The 18,148-nt window shown below is 34.1% G+C and overlaps 1 protein-coding gene across 1 annotated transcript in view; it reads right to left on the bottom strand.

The window, feature by feature from the left end:
* MED13 (mediator complex subunit 13) overlaps positions 1-18,148 on the bottom strand; it is a 99,042-nt gene that overhangs the window by 59,984 nt on the left and 20,910 nt on the right. Inside the window, exons 4-8 of the mRNA XM_054574856.1 lie at positions 9,007-9,152; positions 8,045-8,242; positions 6,184-6,378; positions 5,522-5,684; positions 5,219-5,329 (exon numbers count right to left, since the gene is read on the bottom strand). Coding sequence (XP_054430831.1) covers positions 5,219-5,329; positions 5,522-5,684; positions 6,184-6,378; positions 8,045-8,242; positions 9,007-9,152 — 813 coding nt within the window. The remainder of the gene's footprint in view (positions 1-5,218; positions 5,330-5,521; positions 5,685-6,183; positions 6,379-8,044; positions 8,243-9,006; positions 9,153-18,148) is intronic.

Raw genomic sequence — 18,148 nt, forward strand, 5'->3', positions numbered from 1 at the left:
CCATATGATCAATGCATAATATTACAAAATCATGCATAAGTAAAAGATTCACTCAGTTACTGGTGAAGTATAAGAATTTCATTAATAGAGCTTCAGATTCCACACTGAGACTTAACCTTTGAAAAAACTGCCAATTCTCAAATTTTGGTGTAGCATCAAAAAATATCCACAATTATCTGAAAAAACTATTAAAGTACTTTTCCAACTGCATAACTGTGTGAAGTTTAATTTTCTTCACACACTTCAACCAAGACAATATACAACAAAAGACTGAATGAAGAAGCAGATGAGAACCCAGCTACTTTCTACTATGCTCAACATTGATGAGAGTTGCAAAACTAAAAATCAATGCCCCTCTTCTATTTTTATTTTTGCTATTATTTTGGAAAATATAGTTGATTTCAATAAAAGCATTTTATTCACATTAGTATGCACTGTGTTTATTGTTATTATTTAATAAATTAAGTAGTGCTTTACTATTTCTCTAAAATTTATATAAATAGCCATAACCCACATAAACAGAAGCATTTTGGGGTCCTCAATAATTTTTAAGAGTATAAATAAGTTCTGAGACCAAAAGGTTAAGAGACACTAAAAACAGACAGGGTCTCCAAAAATATAAGGTAAACTATCTGGTTATATCCAAGTATACAAGGGATGTGAAAAGTAGAGCCATACATTCACTTAACCCTTCTATAAAGGTAAGAAACTATTAATTCAGGCAATATACCGATAGCAGTGTCTCTCTGAAATTCTCATAACATTAAAGCACAGTCCTTTTTTTCCATATAGACATTTTTCCTAAAAGCTAGTCTTTTTTAGAGAGACCAACTTAACTGCATACTGGAACTCAACCAAATTAGGACTCTTTCTTACAAAGTTGTCCTTAAACATGATCTAACAGAGTAATCCCTTTTGATTCTTTGTCCTACTGATTAAGTCCTTGTATTTTGTGTTAACACTTGAAACTTATTGTCTTGCTCTCTATTAATATAGCCTTCAAAGCACTAATTTTCTTCTGAACATTCCACCAGGCTAAAGCTTAGTATCAATAAATGTACAATATTAAATCTCACTAATAACTGAAAAATGCCAATTAAAACAATTTTACGTTTTCCACTTACTGCAGGGACAAAGAATAAATAAATTTTGGACAGCTCTCAGAACAGTGAAAGCACAAGAAAAACCAGCACTCTTACACGCAAAAAGTGGGAATGAAATTTGTAAAATCTTTTTCAAGTCACAAGAAGTGTTTAAATAGCCCCTTTAGCCCGGGCTCAGTTGGTTAAAGCATTTTCCTGATATGCCAAGGTTGTGGGTTCAGTCTCCAGTCAGGGTGCACACAAGAAGCAACCAATGAATGCAAAAGTAAGTAAAACAACAAATCTATCCCTGTCTGTCTCTCCCCTCTCCCCCCAAAAATTTTTAAATAGCCCCCTCACCCACAACTGAGTTTTATGTCCTTCCTAGTACACTCATCACTTTTAAAATTTTAAAGTTTTAGGAATTAGAAAAAAAAATTATCTGGCCCATTCCCATTACAGCACAGGTTTCATAATAGCAGGAGCCTTGTTCACTACTATGTCCTGAACCTAGGACATCTCCTATCGCAAAGTAACTTTTCAAAAAAAATCTAATAAATAACTGATAGTCACAGAGGTTTTTGTTGTTGTTTTTTTTTTTAAGTAAACAAAAAACCTTTGGAAACAATCTAGCTGTCCATCAAGCCCCAAATGATTAAATACCCTACTATACTTCCATTCAATGGAATACCTAAACGTTTCTTAAAACAAAAAGGCAGATCTACAAGTAACCAGAAAGAGTTGACACATTAAGTGAAATAAAAATAAGATCCCAATACATTAGTATTATATTTGTGTTGGGTAAAGAAACGCATAAACACACCAAATTACCAAAAAAAAAAAAAAAAAAAAAGTATGCAAGGATAATACCTAATTGGCAAAATGGTAGCTTCTAGGAAGAGATAATAGGATTTGAAAAGAGACAGTGGGATCAGGGGTACTTCAGCTTTCTTTGTATAGTTTCAATTCCTTAAAATCATATATACTCATGCAAATTGCTTATATAACAATCTGATTTCCCTCCCCCCGACCCCCGCCAAAATCAATTTCCAAGAGCTGCCAACATATCAGTCAGGGTGTGTGCAGTTCTGTATTTTACACAGAGTGAATTTACTATAGAGATTTAATTACCAAAAAATAAAAAAGGAGAGAGAGAAAAGAACAGAAGAAAGTGAGGTAACCTAGAGACTAGTAACAATAGGGAGCCTCTATCACTTCTAAGACTGAAAAAAAAAAAAAAAACACATTAAGATGAAGTAGCCTCATCATGTCACAGAAGCTTAGGGTGATACTAGAACCACAGAGGAAGGGGCTGTTGTTAATGGGATATGGAGCTGCTGCTGGAGTTGGCTCAACAGCAGAGTGGGAAAATGCCCTGGTTTCTTCCCTCCTCTCATAAACCAATCTTCTATTAATGCCTCCCATTAGCCAAACCCAGAAAGCAAGTAAACCTAATGAAGTTATCATGTTATACACCTCAAATGTATACAATGTTGTTTATCTCATATTGAGATAAAATTGTTATATCCAATTGTTATATCTGGTTATATCCAAGTATACAAGGGATGTGAAAGGGATCTCAGTAAAGCTGGAAAAAATGCGTGCAGAATAAAAGGAAGCCTAGGAAATGTATATATTCCTCTTCAATACAGATAGAACAGAGCAGGGGTGCAGGGCTGGGAATGTAAGATATATATGCGGGCAAAGTGGCTGACTACCTCCTTTTTTGTATGGCAGGACAGAATATACACATATGGTGGTTCATGTCTTTTCAACCTTATTTAAGAACTAAATAAGAGAACAATATTTGAAGAGAGAAAAGAAACCTGAAACCTACAGTACAAAACACAATAGTAATAAACAAACAAACAAACAAATAAAATGATTAGGCTGGTAAGTTTACCAAAGCAAGTCACATGTATAGATTATATAAAATTCTATTTACCAACTCTACATATGTCTGGGAGGAATTTCTGGAACTACAAGAGAAAACAAGTTTTTAAAGATAAAAGGTTCAGCTTAGAGACCAAGAATTTAAACTTAAAATTATGTTTACCAACATGCTTTTGAATGTCTTCCTCTAAAATCATTTTAGAAAAATTTACTTAAAACCCACATCTTTCAAAAAGAATAAAGCACAAGTCTAGGTTAGAAACTAAAAGAAGAGCTGCTTGATAAAAATGCCAATACATACAAGGAAAGAAAAGCCTAATTTCATTTAAGTATTGCATGGGTCTTAGACCAGGGACTGGCAAACTTATTCTCTCCTGAGTATAAAGGACCAGATGGTAAATATTTTAGGCTCAGGGGGCCATGCAGTCTGTGTTGCAATTACTCAACTCTGTGAAAGCAGCCACAGATATTATGTAAATGAACGAATGTGGATCTGTTCCAATAAAACCTTATTTATGAACACTGAGATCTGAATTTCGCATAATTTTCACATGTCACAAAATACTCTCCTTTAAATTTTATTCAACTCTTTAAAAACGTAAAAATCATTTTCAGCTCACAGGCTATACCAAACAGGCAGTGAGCCAAATTTAGGCAATGGATCATCATTTCCTGACCTTTGGTCTCAGACAAATAATATCACGAAAACCTGTATTTCAAGACTAGGTTTGTTTGTTTGTTTTCCCCCTAAATGGATGTGGTTTTTAACTCTTTTTAAACTGTTAAACAGGAACTAATGTATCCATATTTTTATTACAATCTATCAACAGAGGCAGGTTTTCAACAAAGTTGCCATACTTTAAAAAATTACAGTCTCACACCCCTTGCTGGTGTGGTTCAGTGGACTGATTGCTGGCCTGTGGACCAAAAGGCTGCCAGTTCAATTCCTGGTCAGGGCACATGACTGGGTGCTGGGCCAGGTTCCCAGTTGGGGGTGTGCAAGAAGCAACTGATTGATGCTTCTCTCACACACTGATGTCTCTCTCCCTCCTTTCCCCTCTCTCTAAAAATAAATAAAATTAAAAAAAAAATTAGTTTGTAATCCAAAGAATCTATTTAAGCATATTTAATCTATGCAAGGACACGCCAGAATACTTAAGTCTGTCACTGTGTTCAATCAAACAGAGTTAATGTTAAGGAAAACTGTGGCCCTAACCTGCAGACAAGGAGGTTCCTCTGGCGCACATCCGTGACCAAAATGGGTGGCTAACTATTTGCTCACAAGCCCTGATTAGGAATGTTAATACTATTACTTGTTTACTTGATAGAAAAAACATGTGATTTACCTTTAATCTGTAGAATAAAATAAATTCTAGGCAATATAATCTTAATAACTCTAACAAACTAATTTAATCAAAGGCTTCAATATGCAAAATAAATAAAATTGCCTAAAGATTTCCAAGTTCATAATTCTTCTACTAATCTTTCAACCAGTACAATCTATTACAAAGTTTTTATTTTTACAGTACAGTTTTGGTCCCATGCTGAATCTCATTTTGCAAATCTTATTTCAGCACTTCACCTACAGCTTGCCCAAATGGATGTTATATAGAAACTACTGCACAAACCCTATACTATATTTAGTATTAAAAAGATTGTGGAAATTTTTATCTAGTATATATCATCTTTTTTATGAGAACCTCAGGAAAAATTTCTCAGGCACAACACCACCTATGAACACTTCTCAGGAGATATATGTGCCTTTTATCTTATGGATACTATATATATTATAATCAAGTATAAAATTCCTTTATTTGGCTGTGAAACCAAGCTTTCACAGTCCAGCACTGGTAACTGTGTAAGAACTAAAGCAAACATTTGTATGTACTTCCATAATCAGTTCCAAATTACTAAACATTTTTTCCTCAAATTTTCTCTTTTCACTCTGGCCAGCTCAGTTGGTTAGAGCATCACCCCGAAACACCAGGGTAGTGGGTTCGGTCCCCAGTCAGGGCATACATAAGAATCAAGCAATGAATGCATCAGCTGAACAAAAAAAGTCAATGTTTCTGTCTCTCTCTCAAATCAGTAATAAATTTAAAAAAAATTTTTTTAACCCATCCTAACACACTGTGTTTATAAAGGCTTCCTCAAAGTGGGGTGTAAGTATTCAACGGCATAAGAAATTACCACACACACATACATGTATATAGGTATCAACTGATTAAAAGAAAAAAAAATACCTCAAACAGCAGCAATTTGTTCTTTGCGTGGCTTCAACAAAATCCCAGGATGCTACTTTATCAGCTATCTCTTCTTCACACAGACCACCTGATGAAGCTGAATACTTCCTCCTAAGATTTGAAATTATAAAATCATTTAGAATTCATAAAATTTTCTGTAGCCCTAACTTACTCATTAAAGTTGAATTTTAAAAAATCAGTTTTTTTAATTAAGGAAAAGTCACACAAATGACTGTTTATACAACTTACAGGTAACTATAATACCAACATGTAATTTTAAAACTTGAAAATGAAAATACATACTTGTTCTGTGCTCTGTTCATATTGCATTCTTGCCAAACTCTGTCCACCACATGATTTGCTAATTTTCTGGGTATTTTTCCACCATGATGGCTAGTACTATCCGAGTTGAAGCCATCAGATACTGAAGAAAATTTGACCCATTTCTGGGCAGACTGAGGATCAACTGGGGGGAAAAAAAAAGAATAAGCTATAGAATAATATAGTTGCTTTAAAGTACTATTATCTGGGTTTTTCAAAAATTAATTAGTAATATAACTTGCCCCAGCTACTTGGTAAACCTACTTACATTTTGAGGCAAAAAAAGGTTGTTACTTAATTGACATATATGAGTAGAAAGCAAAACATCTAAACAGGAGATGTGAATTAGATGACAGCATTATATAATGTTGACTTCCTTACTTGGAGGATTAAATGGTAGTTATATCGGAAAGTATTCTTAATTTTGGAAAATACACTTGAGTACTTAAAGCTGATGGAGTATCATGCCTGCAGCTTGGTCTCAAATGACTCAGATAATGACCTGCTGGTTAACAGTTTGGGAAATCTGGGTAAGGGAATTCTTTGTACTATATTTGCAAATTCTTCAATAAATTTTAAATTAAACATTTACTATATTCACAATAAGACAATCACTACAGCTAACAAAACAAATGTAACAATACCTGTCTGGACTTCCTCAGGAGATGTAGGTGGTGTAAGAGTAACCGAAGACATAGCAGGATCTCTTGTGGAAGCAGGCACTTGGTGGACACCCAAGCAAGAAGTTGAACAGTGAGAGGATCCCACAGAGCTGGGAGTAGGAATGTCTGACTGAGAAACTAGAACAAAGCATGCTGGGTAGATCATTCGGACACCAGCTTGAAAAGAAGAGACAGGAAAATCAATTACTATTGTGATTGTAGTGGAATTCATTTATCTCAAAAATATTTTAAAGGGACAGTAGATATAATATAATCACACTTAAGTTATAATATATTTAATACATTATTATACATAGATGCTCTTTTGGCATAAGGTTTTTCTGGAAGAAACCACAAGAAGCTGTTAGTAGTGGTTACCTTCAGTGAGACAGACTCAGAATAAAGCAACTTACTCTTTTCAAAAATGAAAATTTTTGGATTCTCTAGTCATGAATGTGTACTGCTTTCTTTTAAATCCTTATTTGCAAATTTGACCAACTATAAGGTATATTAAATTTATTTTTTTAAAGATGTTATTTATTTTTAGAGAGAGGGGGAAGAGAGAAAGAAACATCAGTGTGGGATCAGTTGCCTCTTGCACGCCCCCAGCTGGGGACCTGGCCCACAACCCAGGCATGTGCCCTGACTGAGAAATGAACTGGTGACCTTCTGGTTCACAGGCCAGCACTCAATCCACTGAGCCGTACCAGCCAGAGCAATTTTTAAAAGTTTATACGCAAAGGTAATCTGGGCACTAGAGTTATGGACCATTTTCTGTTTTCTTCTTTATATGTCTGTATTTATAAAGACTAATATATGTTTATGTTTTGCATCTGTTTTTGTCACAACTCTTCTGATAGTAATGTATTTATGAAATTGAATGCCGATACTCTTTTATTAAAAAACCCAAAACCACAAATAAGGCAATTTTCATATATAACATTACCATATGATTCCATTAAACAGTGTTACAGATTCTAATCCCAATTATCTTCTCAATTATATATTCCCCCACCTCCCATGTCAAAGGTAGAGTATACATCTGCATCCTATTGTAGAATTGGCTTTGTAACTTGCTCTGGAATATAAATGCATGTGATATATGTCACATCCCAATAGGAGCTTTAATTTAAATGTGCTTGCACGATCAGTGCAGCCTTTCTTACTTCTGTCCTCTGCCTTGAGATTAGCGTATCCCAAATACAGTTTACCTAGTTAACCTAAGTCCCTGAAGGAGAAGACAATTAGAATACAGCCAATGTGAATAGAGATGACCTGGGCAGAACAGATGAAAGACCCAAATACTTTGGGTACATATTATATCCTGCCTTTTAAGGTATCAGAGGATCAGTATAACCAAATGTTAAAATACTGTGTAACACAGTTTGTCAACTTTTCAACCTCCAAATATTCATTCACAATTATTTTCTTCCAACCTTTAGCATGATTTCCTTTAAATAAGACTGTATTTCCCTGCCCCAATGACTTTGCCTTGGCCATGTGACTAGAATTGTCTAATGGAGTGTGAGTAGATGTATCCTCATAAAAGCTTTAAATACACTTACATCATTAGACTCGTTCCCTATTATTCCTCGGTTCTTCTAGGAACAGCATGTCCCAGATACTGGGTACTCTTTGAACCTAGGCTGCAGTTTAAGAAAATACAAGGAGCCAAACCACAACCAAGCTGCAGCCCTTAAATAATGTGAACAGGAAATAAGGAAGAATAAATGTTTGATGTTGAAAGTCACTAAGGTATTACAGTTGTTTATTAATCAGCAAAATCTAACTAATACATGTAATCATATATTTTCCCCTTAAGATTAATACTCAGAATCCATACCAACAAGAACTTCTACTGCAGCTAAAGAATCATCTTCCCAATCCATATCTTCCTGTTTTTCTTCAGACATCTCCTTCAAGCAAGATGAGATAGGATAAAACTGTTTCCATTCACCAATTAATTTTTTTGTAGCTGAATCGGACATCTTGAATGCCTGTCCTGTGAGAGTGCCATTTAGTCCAAATGGGCTTAAGATAACTAGAAACCCAAAACAGAATCAAGTTAAGTAACTAAAGACTGCTACACCAAATAAGATCACTAGAAACAGTATGGCAAGTAATTATGCAATTCTAAAAAAGTTAAAGGAGGCTATAACGATCAATTTATTGTACTTCATTATTGTGAGGATAAGTACAACACTGAGTTTACTACAAAAACTTAAAACTTATCTACCCCAAAATCTCAGATGGACAGAATTTCACAATGAACTGTGAATATCTGTATATCCTTCAAGTTATCCTGACTTCATTTAGGAAAAGCAATTTGAGGAAAAACAATGTAAATATATAAGTCTAAGTACTTACTATGTAATGCCATGTACATATTAAGAAAGCAAATACTAGGTTTAGACAGTCCTTAAAAACAAACTGGCAATCTTTTAAAGTATTTCCTCTAAATAAATTATACCAATGTCCCTGTGTTAAATTTTAAAAATGACTTATGTGACCTGATACTCAAGATGACCAGGAAAACATAAACACATATATCTACTACTTGTTTTTAAGAAGAATGCTCTTTAAAATATGCATCCATTCAACTTAAGAGTAATTTTTAAAATAATATCAGTATTAAAAACTTATTTCATTGACTTAGTACTCTAATGGGGGAGAAAAAAGTAAACTATATCAGAATCATCATTAGGATAAACCTCATTAATTCCAAAATATCAAAATACTAACTTCAATTAAGAATTTTCTTGAAACAACAAAAGATCAAATACCTAAGCCATCAAAATAATCTACCTTGAAATGGGCTATTAGACTGTTGAGCAAGGGTAATATGCTCTTCACTAAGAAGGTACACAGGTTGATGTTGGTTAATTTCCACACTGGTACAAACATTGCTGTCTCCATGCAAGAAAAAGGTGAAAGAGCAGGACAAGTGTTCACTAATAAAGAAAAAAAAGTTGTATTTTAGTGATAATATGCCAAAAAATGTTAACTTGCTTTTCTTTAATATGAAGTTATACCACAACAACGCACATTCTCTTTAACCCAGAAATTCTACTTCATCATCTGAAGGAAAAAGAGTCAGATATGATAAAAAATTTAGCTATAAGAAATGTTCTTCACAGCACTTTATAGTAGAAAAAGCTGCAAATAGAGAAGCCAGTTAAATAAGTTAGGTATACACATATATACAATTATAATAAAGCCACCAAAATAAGTAAAGGCGGGGAATGGGTTTAATGGAAAGGGTAGGCTAACAAAACAGTATTGTCTCAATTTCTTTAGAGAAAAGCTTCTTTGGTAAAAAGTCTAGGTATGTGACAGAATTAAGGGCGACCTAATTTTTATTTTTGTTCACTTCTCTACATAAAAAATTAAATACATATATATTTCCTCATTTTATTATTTCAGAAATTGAGCTGCATGCAATCAATTAAGCATTAAATATACTGTCCTTCCCCAAGCCCCAATGAAGTTATTTTAAAGCAGTGATGGCTCTTACAATTGAAGGCATCCTAGAATCAAAGCTACATGCAAAACAATCTTATTAAATTTAGATATGGCCTGGTACACAGGTGGGAAAATAACAGTTCCCAAGAGAGAAGATGTGTTCTTAACATAAAATTTAAAAAGACCAAGTGACCCAGGAGAAAATACTGTACCCTAAGAAGAATCTGACTTTTCTTATTCCTTCTCCACACATTTATGTTAGTAATCCAACTTAACCAGTTCCTAAAAATATAACAATAAGCTCAATACCTGTTGTATGTATCTATAAGCCCTCTTGAATTACTTCTGAATAAGGCAAGGGCATAATAAATTAAAACTAAGGTACAGTAAAAGTAATATACAGCTTACAGAAGTGGGAAAACAGAAGGTAGGAAAGAGGTGAAGAGTAATGCAGAGCTGAGAATGTCTTCATTGATACAGGATGGGGCAAAAGTAGGTTCACAGTTGTTCATATGGAAAATAGAATAATTAGTAAGTAATGATACAAAAATAAACTCTTGTTTCGTGTACTCACAACTGTAAACCTACCTTTGCCCCACCTTGTATTAGGGAGACAATGAGTAGTGTCTGAAGTAGACAGAACAAGAAACTGAAATTTAAGCTTATCATTCAAGGTAAAAAGAAAAACTGAAAATAATATATCTAAAAACAATAAAGCTTAAAAAAACCCTTATCTTTTATGGTAAAGAATGAAGTGTAGTGTCTATAGTTGATTAATCAAGGCCTAGAAGTAAAGCATTTCTAGAATCATGGCAGTAATTGCCAGAAGAAATAAATTTAAAAAACAAAAATAAGAAACAAAAAAAAAAAACCACCTCATTACTTCCAGGGAATGGGATTAGAGCAATTAAGAGCAACCTTAAATTTTTCTAAATTTATAATACTATTCTGTGTTGCCTGAATCATGTAACTTTTAAATTTTTTAAAAATTTATGAATTCTATATATCAATCCCTTTCCCCATTGAAGGGTGCTGGCACCCCGGCAAGGATCGTTTGAACAAACACATGAAAAAGTTTATTTCTCAACTTTTTTCTATTCCATTGGTTTACACATCTGTCTTCTTGCTAGTACCACATGTTTTTGGATTACTATAGCTTTGTATTAAGTTTAAAAAAAATTTTTTTTTTTTTATCCTCACCCAAGGACATTTTTTCATTGCTTTCAGAGAGAGGGGGAGAGAAAAATCAAATGGGAGAGAGAAACACTGATCAGTTGCCTGCCTCGAGCACCCTGAGCAGGGATCAAACGCACAACCTAGGTATGTGCCCTGACCAGCAATTGAACCCTCAATCTTTTGGAGCACAAGACAATCCTCCTCAATTGAGCCACAACAGCCAGGACTGTATTATGTTTTGCTCACCCCTCTCTTTATCCAGCCTCTTCAGAATGGTTTTGTAGTTCTTCCCACTATAAGTGAAATATACTTCCCCAACTCTTGATTCAGGCTTGCTTTGTGACTTTCTCTGACGAAGCAGAAGCTTGAAATGCACTTATGTAATTCAGCTTGTCCTCCATTGCTTCTTTCATCACCGTAAGAGCATGCCCTCACTAGCTCAATGGTCTAAGGTAGATGAGAATCATGGAGTACACCTCTACCCAACCTATAGTTTACAGTGAGGACTAGACTGGCTAATATCTGTTTGACCTGCAGATACATTAATAACAATACATAACTGATGTTTTAAGCCCCTATGTTTTGGGGGTGATTTCTTACACAGCAGAAATTTGGTGCCAATTTCTATATCAGCTATATAGAAACTGGCACCAAAGCTGAGGTGCTACCATGACAAAAACATAATTATGTGGCATTGGCTTTGGGACCAGATGATTGGTAGCAAGGAACATAGGACACAGAAAAAAATGGTGAGAAAATCATTATGGGGAGCTAAGAAAATGATGGACCCATTTTATGTAGTGAAGAAGTACTTCATAGCACTGTTGCCTAAACTAATCTGGAAGGCAGGACATGTACCTAATGAACTTACAGAGTTAGGGGAATGGATAAAATCAAAATGTAATTTGGTTGTCAGCAGCTCTAATTGATAAAGCACTAAAGAAAGAAAAGAACTTGATGGTTTGCAAGCATAATTTAGAAATAATACATACAGTCCAGAGCTATAAAATAAAATAAACTGTTCTGCAACCAAGTGATGGTGTGGCCTCTAACAAAGCCTCAAGGGAAAAACAAATCAAGAGTGTGACTCTTAATACCCTGTGTCAAAAATACAAACATGTTTCTTGATGCCAACTGAGAAATCAGGATTTTTAAAAATTACCTCTAAGTCTCCATATATATTTTTTTCTCAAAGAAGGTATTTAATGTAAACAAATAATATATGCAACTAATTTTGTTACTATATGTTGGAAGGCAGTATGTAGCCATATTTGTGCTTTTCTTTCCAGTGTCCTCTTTTCTGACATAATTCTTCTATAACTGAAGTTGAGTTATAGAGCATACAAAAGCACAATATGCTCTGGACAGGGGGTGCAGTTGGTTTGAGCATCATCCTATGAACCAAAAGGTTGTAGGTTCAACTCCTGGTTGGGGTGTGTTCAAGAGGCAACCTACTGATGTTTCTCTCTCTCTCGCTGATGTCCGTCTGTCTCCCTCAAATCAATAAAAAAAAAAAAATCCTCAGGTAAGAAGGAAGGAAGGGAGGGAGAAATGCACAATATAATTTCTGAGTAGTATTTTTATTTTAGTAAACCATTAATGTTTCATTTCTGAGAGGGATATGCCTATTATATGTATTGACACAAAACAGGCAGAAATTGATTTTCAAGGCCTTTTTTTCCTCTAGACAATAAAAATGGGCATGAGAATTTAAAAGACAAAAACTCTTTTAAAAAGATAAGAAAAATTTACATTCAACTGGTTAGAATGACTTTTTTTTTTAACATTTCAAGTTTTTTACAGGTTTTTCAGGAAACCTTAGAAGACAAATATTTCTTAGTAGAGGAAGTAAAATTTAAGTGTTGAAAGGGAGAATTACTAACAAAAACTACTTATATCAAAGAAAACATTTATTAAGGACGGGACTCAAGCAAGAATAACCTATTATGTAGAAAAACTGTAATGTGATTAGTTTTAGAGATCTAGTATGTTATACAAATGATTATGAATGCTATGTGCTTACTCAGTAACTGAAAGCAGATTTAAAAATCTGAATTGCAAATATTTCCAAGAACATTTGCAAGTATAAGCAACAACCTAAAACAGTCTGATGTTCTTTATCTTTAAAAGACAAAGAGGCTAAGAGACCTGAATTTTATAGCCTCATATTTACTGTTCTTTTACTCAGTGAAGTAGTTCTTAAAAATACCGCTTTTGATTATGTGTTTCACTTCATATTTTACATGTATTTTATTGTTTTACAATAAAAAACAATATTTAAAATGGATTTTTGCCGTGACATAAAAAGCAAATAATGTGACTAAAAATTTTCCCTAACAGATTTTAATAATCTTGGAAATGTTAAAAAGAAGTACATTACTTAAATCCTAATAAGTATCATTTAGGAAAATAAATGTAATCTGACATATACAAAAATCATGGCCCATAAAAATGAAAGCCGAATACAGCCTTTCCGTATGTCCAATGAACATTTGACCATATTTAATAACTTTTAAATCAGAAAAGAGAATGTGGCTCTGATGTAAAACTCATCCACTTGTCTCCAAAGGGTCTTTGTAAAAATCCAGTATTCCAACATGCAAAACATATGATCAATCTCTCGCCTCTGTTTATCTGCACTGCCCTGTACTCACCAGCAATTCTCAATTTCAGTTGTCTACGATTAAAGAAAAACATCACCTCCTATACTGCTAGCATGTTACCAATGTGTAAGGGTTGGCAAAGGTAGGCATATAGTTGTGAGTACACAAAACGCAGTTTATTCTTGTATTATAATTTATTAATTATTGTACTGTTTTCCATATAAACTGTAAACCTACTTTTGCCCACCCCTGTATAAAAATGGTTTAAAATTACCCAAGGTTGCATGACCTAGCAAAAAAAACTAACATTCTCAATATGGAATACAGTTTCTGAAATTTTTATCTTAAAAGCAATATTCTAATCAGAAAAATTTATAGGCCAAAAAGAATGGTAGGTAATACTGCCATACTAAATTCAGAATGGCTCTTCTTTCAAAGAGAGATATCATTGATAATATTTTTGGTACTTAGCAGTTATAAAAGTGAAAGTTAAAACAAATTATGTGTAATTACAATGAGAATCCAAGGGACTGTTAATTACCATAAAGCTTTACAGAGGATACCACTGCTCTCCAGGAGCTTACACTATAATAACCAAAACCAAAAGTTACGAGTAAGGCAGAATTTACCGATGAAATTTGAACACAGAAAAATGTTCCTTGTTTAAGTAATAAAATTAAATAAGATTCTTGATTTCTAAGACAAAAATTGAAAATATACTTATATATTAAAGCTAGCTGTTCTATAACAGTTAAATGTGTACACTGCTTTAGGAGATGCCATTATCTCATCACTTTTTAGCATTTGTTAGGTGGGTAGAGAAAAATATCCTATCTTGCTGGTAGGGAATTCAAGGCACAAAGAAATTAGATGGCTTAAGATCATAAAACTAGTTAAAGGGAATGTTGGCTTAAAGACCTAGTAATCCTAAAGGCCAATTAAAAATTAGCAGAGGACATTCATCCAAAGAAATTATACTAATGGCCATCAAGCACATGGAAAGATGCTCAATACATTAATCATTAAGGAAATGCAAACCAAAACTACAGTAAGATACCACTTCATACTCATTCAAGATGGTAAAAAAATGAAGGAAGAGGAGAAGGAAGAGGGAATAAAAGAAAAGGAAAAGGGAAAAAGAAAAAGAAAAGGAGGATGTGGAGAAACTGGAACCCTCCTGCACTGCTGGTGGAAATGTATAATGGTGAAGCCACTAGGAAAGAGACGGTATGGTGATTCCTTTTTTAAAAAAATATTTTCATTACTTTTTTTAAAAAAGATTTTTTTAAATTTATTTTGAGAAGAGAAGAGAGGGAGAAAGAGAGGGAGAGAAACACCATGTATGATTTGTGTGATTGCATCTCACACACCCTCTACTGGGGATGTGATTTGCACCCATGCATGTGCCCTACACTGGGGAGTATGAGGATTCCTTAAAAACAACCACAAAAATAAAAACCTACAATAAAATTACTGTATGATCCACCAGTTCCACTTTGGGTATATCCCAAAGAATGGAAAGCAAGGATGTGAACAGGTATCTGTACACCAATATTTACAGCAGCGTTATTCACAATAGACGAAAAGTGGAAACAATCCAAATATCCACTAAAAGATCAATCAATAAACAAAATGTGATATAAAAATAGAATAGATTAGTGTTCCACCTTACAAAGCAGTAAAATTGTGGTGCATGCTACAAGATGGATGCAAACCTTGAGGATACTATGCTAAGTGAAATAAGCCAGACACAAGTACTGTATGTACCTGGAACAGTCAAATTCAGTAGAGATAACAAAGTAGAATGGTGTTTACCAGGGGCTGGGGGGAGGGGAAAATAAAGAGTTATTGTTTAATGGGCATATTTTCAGTTTGAGGTGATGAAAAAGTTCTGCAGATAGTAGTAATGGCTGCACAACAACGTGTACTGACTTGATACCACTGAGTTGTACAATGAAAAGTGGTTAAAATGGTAAATTTGGTTGTATGTATTTTGCTACCATTAAAAAAAAAACAACCCAGTGATTCTAATTCCTAAATTATTCTATTAATTCAATAGTTTTCAAACCTGTTTTCGTTAGAATCATGTGGAGATCCTTTAGAAATTCCAAAGGCCACACTCTTAGGTTAAAATGCAAGCATCAGTAATTTTTAATCTCTCAAGGTCTTCTACATCCAGACAAGTTTGGGAACTAATGCATTAATCTATTATTTCTGTAGTCCTCACAGAAATTTTTTAAATTTCTTAAATTTACAGGTACAGTTTCAATACCTGGTATTCTTAACATATTCCCTTGAATGAAGGATCTATTTTAAAATTCAGAAGATAAAACATCAGTGAATTTTGTATCTACTTCTGCTCACTCAGTAAACACATTACTAACCTTATACAGTAAACAATTCTTAGAAAGCAACATTTTATTCTGGTTTAATGCTTCAAGTGCTCTGCAAGTACTCTTTATAACTTGTATTTCCCCAATATAAATAATTTTTAAGCATTCTGTTTTATTATTTATCACTTTAAAAAGATGTAGGTACAGCCCTGGCTGTGTGGCTCAGCTGGTTGGAGCATCAGTCTGTGCACTGAAGGGTTGGCAGTTCAATTCCTGGTCAGGGCACATGCCTGGATTGTGGGTTTTGTCCCCAGTTGGAGCACATACGGGCAACGAATCAATGTTCCTCTCTCACATCGATGTCTCCCTCCCTCTCTCCCTTCCTTCCTTCCTTTCTCTTTCTTTCCCCCACCCTGCCTCTCTCCCCCGAAACTACCCTCACACACAACCACTCTTTCCTCCCCCACCGAAATCAATGGAAACATGTCCTCAATGAGGTTTTTTTTTTAAAATGTAGGTACAGAAGTTACAGTGGTCTACAGAATCCACAAATGGTCTCATAATTTTCACACCCTACAATCCAGCTCCAACACTTGCAAGCTTTATGACGTAGGACAAGCTAGTTAACCTCTCTGTGCTTCAGGTTTAACAATTGTAAAATCAGAGTAACATAGGGTGGTGTGAGAATTGAGCTAGTATATATAAATCCCTAATTTCAAACACTGCCTAGTCAGTTCTGCTTAGGCAAAGATTCCTCACTCCCTTCTCCCCTTCAGAGAAAAATTCCTCTATTATTATTCATATCTAAAATGAATAGTTCAAAAAGACAGATTTGTATGAATCTGTAGTATGAATCATAGCAAGAAATAAGAAAAGCTTAACTGGGAGGATAAGACAGAAAGAAGTCTTCCTTACCACTTAATTTTTCTCATAAATGTTTCTGGAAAGCATGAGAATGTGAAAAACCGACCATGCCAATCCTAATGACTCAAGCATTGTAGAGAAATTGCATGGGTCTTAAGTACTATTATATCACTGCCTAATATTTCAGAAATAGAATGCATAGTAATCTTGATGACAGACCAGCATAGACAGGCTGCAGGGAAGAAAAGAGACAGTAACCATGCCAAAATTGGCAAATAGTGGGTACCCTGACATGAAAGTGGAGGTTTTCCCACACTCACAATTTAGCCCATACTTCCAAGAGGGTTTGCAGACCAGATAAAAAAATATCTTTTATCAATAAACACTACCCAAGCTCAGCTGGGCTTAAAGTCCTAGAATTGTGCTACTAATGCAATAAGGCAGTACACAGATGTGAATATCAAGTGCCTGACATGTAACCACTGCAAATTCAGATGTACTCTAAGTACAAAATATATATATTTCAAAGATAGTAAAAAAAAAAAAAAAAAGACAGCAAGACAACTCTTTAATATCTTTTACACATTTAATTATATGCAGGAATGGTATTTTAAATACACTAGGTTAAATTATTAAAATTAATGTCACTCTTTAAAATGACATAAAATGACATTTAGTATCTACTGAAAGGTTTAAAATTATATATATATATAACTCAAATTACATTTCTGTTGGACAGTACTACCTTAGAACACAGGAAGAGGGCAAGTCAGTCCTTAGAAAACATAATAGTGATACCTCTTAACTTCCCTATAACTTCAGATTTTCAGAGGCATTCAGAAACCCAACATAAGAACACCATAAAGCTTTATTAAATAGCTAATATATCTCCAGAGGAGATTTAAATCTTGTCATGCTTATATTTAAATAAAATGTTGGCGATAAAAGACAGTGGAAATGCCACAGGTATGGTGAAAGATAAACATAGCTTTATGGGTGAAATTTAAGTATAATCTTTCATGTATTGCCTTAAAAACAAAAACAAAATCAATCTTGACCAACCTCTTTAGTGAAGCTCTCAAAGTATTGTTAATTTTAAGTGTTAAGACTCCGGTGTAAGAAACACCATCCAGAAGAACTTTCTACAATGATAGAAATATTCTACATCTACACTATCCAACACCAGACATGGGAACACTTGAAATATGGTTTGGACAGCTAAGAAACTGAATTTAATTTTAACTTTATTTTCTCAATTACGTAATTGAAATTTCAATAGCCACAAGTGGCTGGTGGCTACTACATCAAACAGTATAGTTTTAAAATTTCTTTACAAGAGGAAAAAAAAGATTAAATTTCTTTATTCTGCCCTAATATTCTAGTTACAATTAATTCCATACAAATACTGAGGGATATTACTCCTCTCCTTCTTGGAACTTCCTTACTTGCTTCACCTCACAAGACCAAAACTATCTCTGTAGACCAGGTTCTTTGCTAATTCCAGGACCC

Source organism: Pteronotus mesoamericanus, unplaced genomic scaffold (assembly GCF_021234165.1).
Source record: "Pteronotus mesoamericanus isolate MK-2021 breed Mesoamerican mustached bat unplaced genomic scaffold, CSHL_Meso_final contig_269, whole genome shotgun sequence".
Lineage (NCBI taxonomy): Eukaryota > Metazoa > Chordata > Mammalia > Chiroptera > Mormoopidae > Pteronotus > Pteronotus mesoamericanus.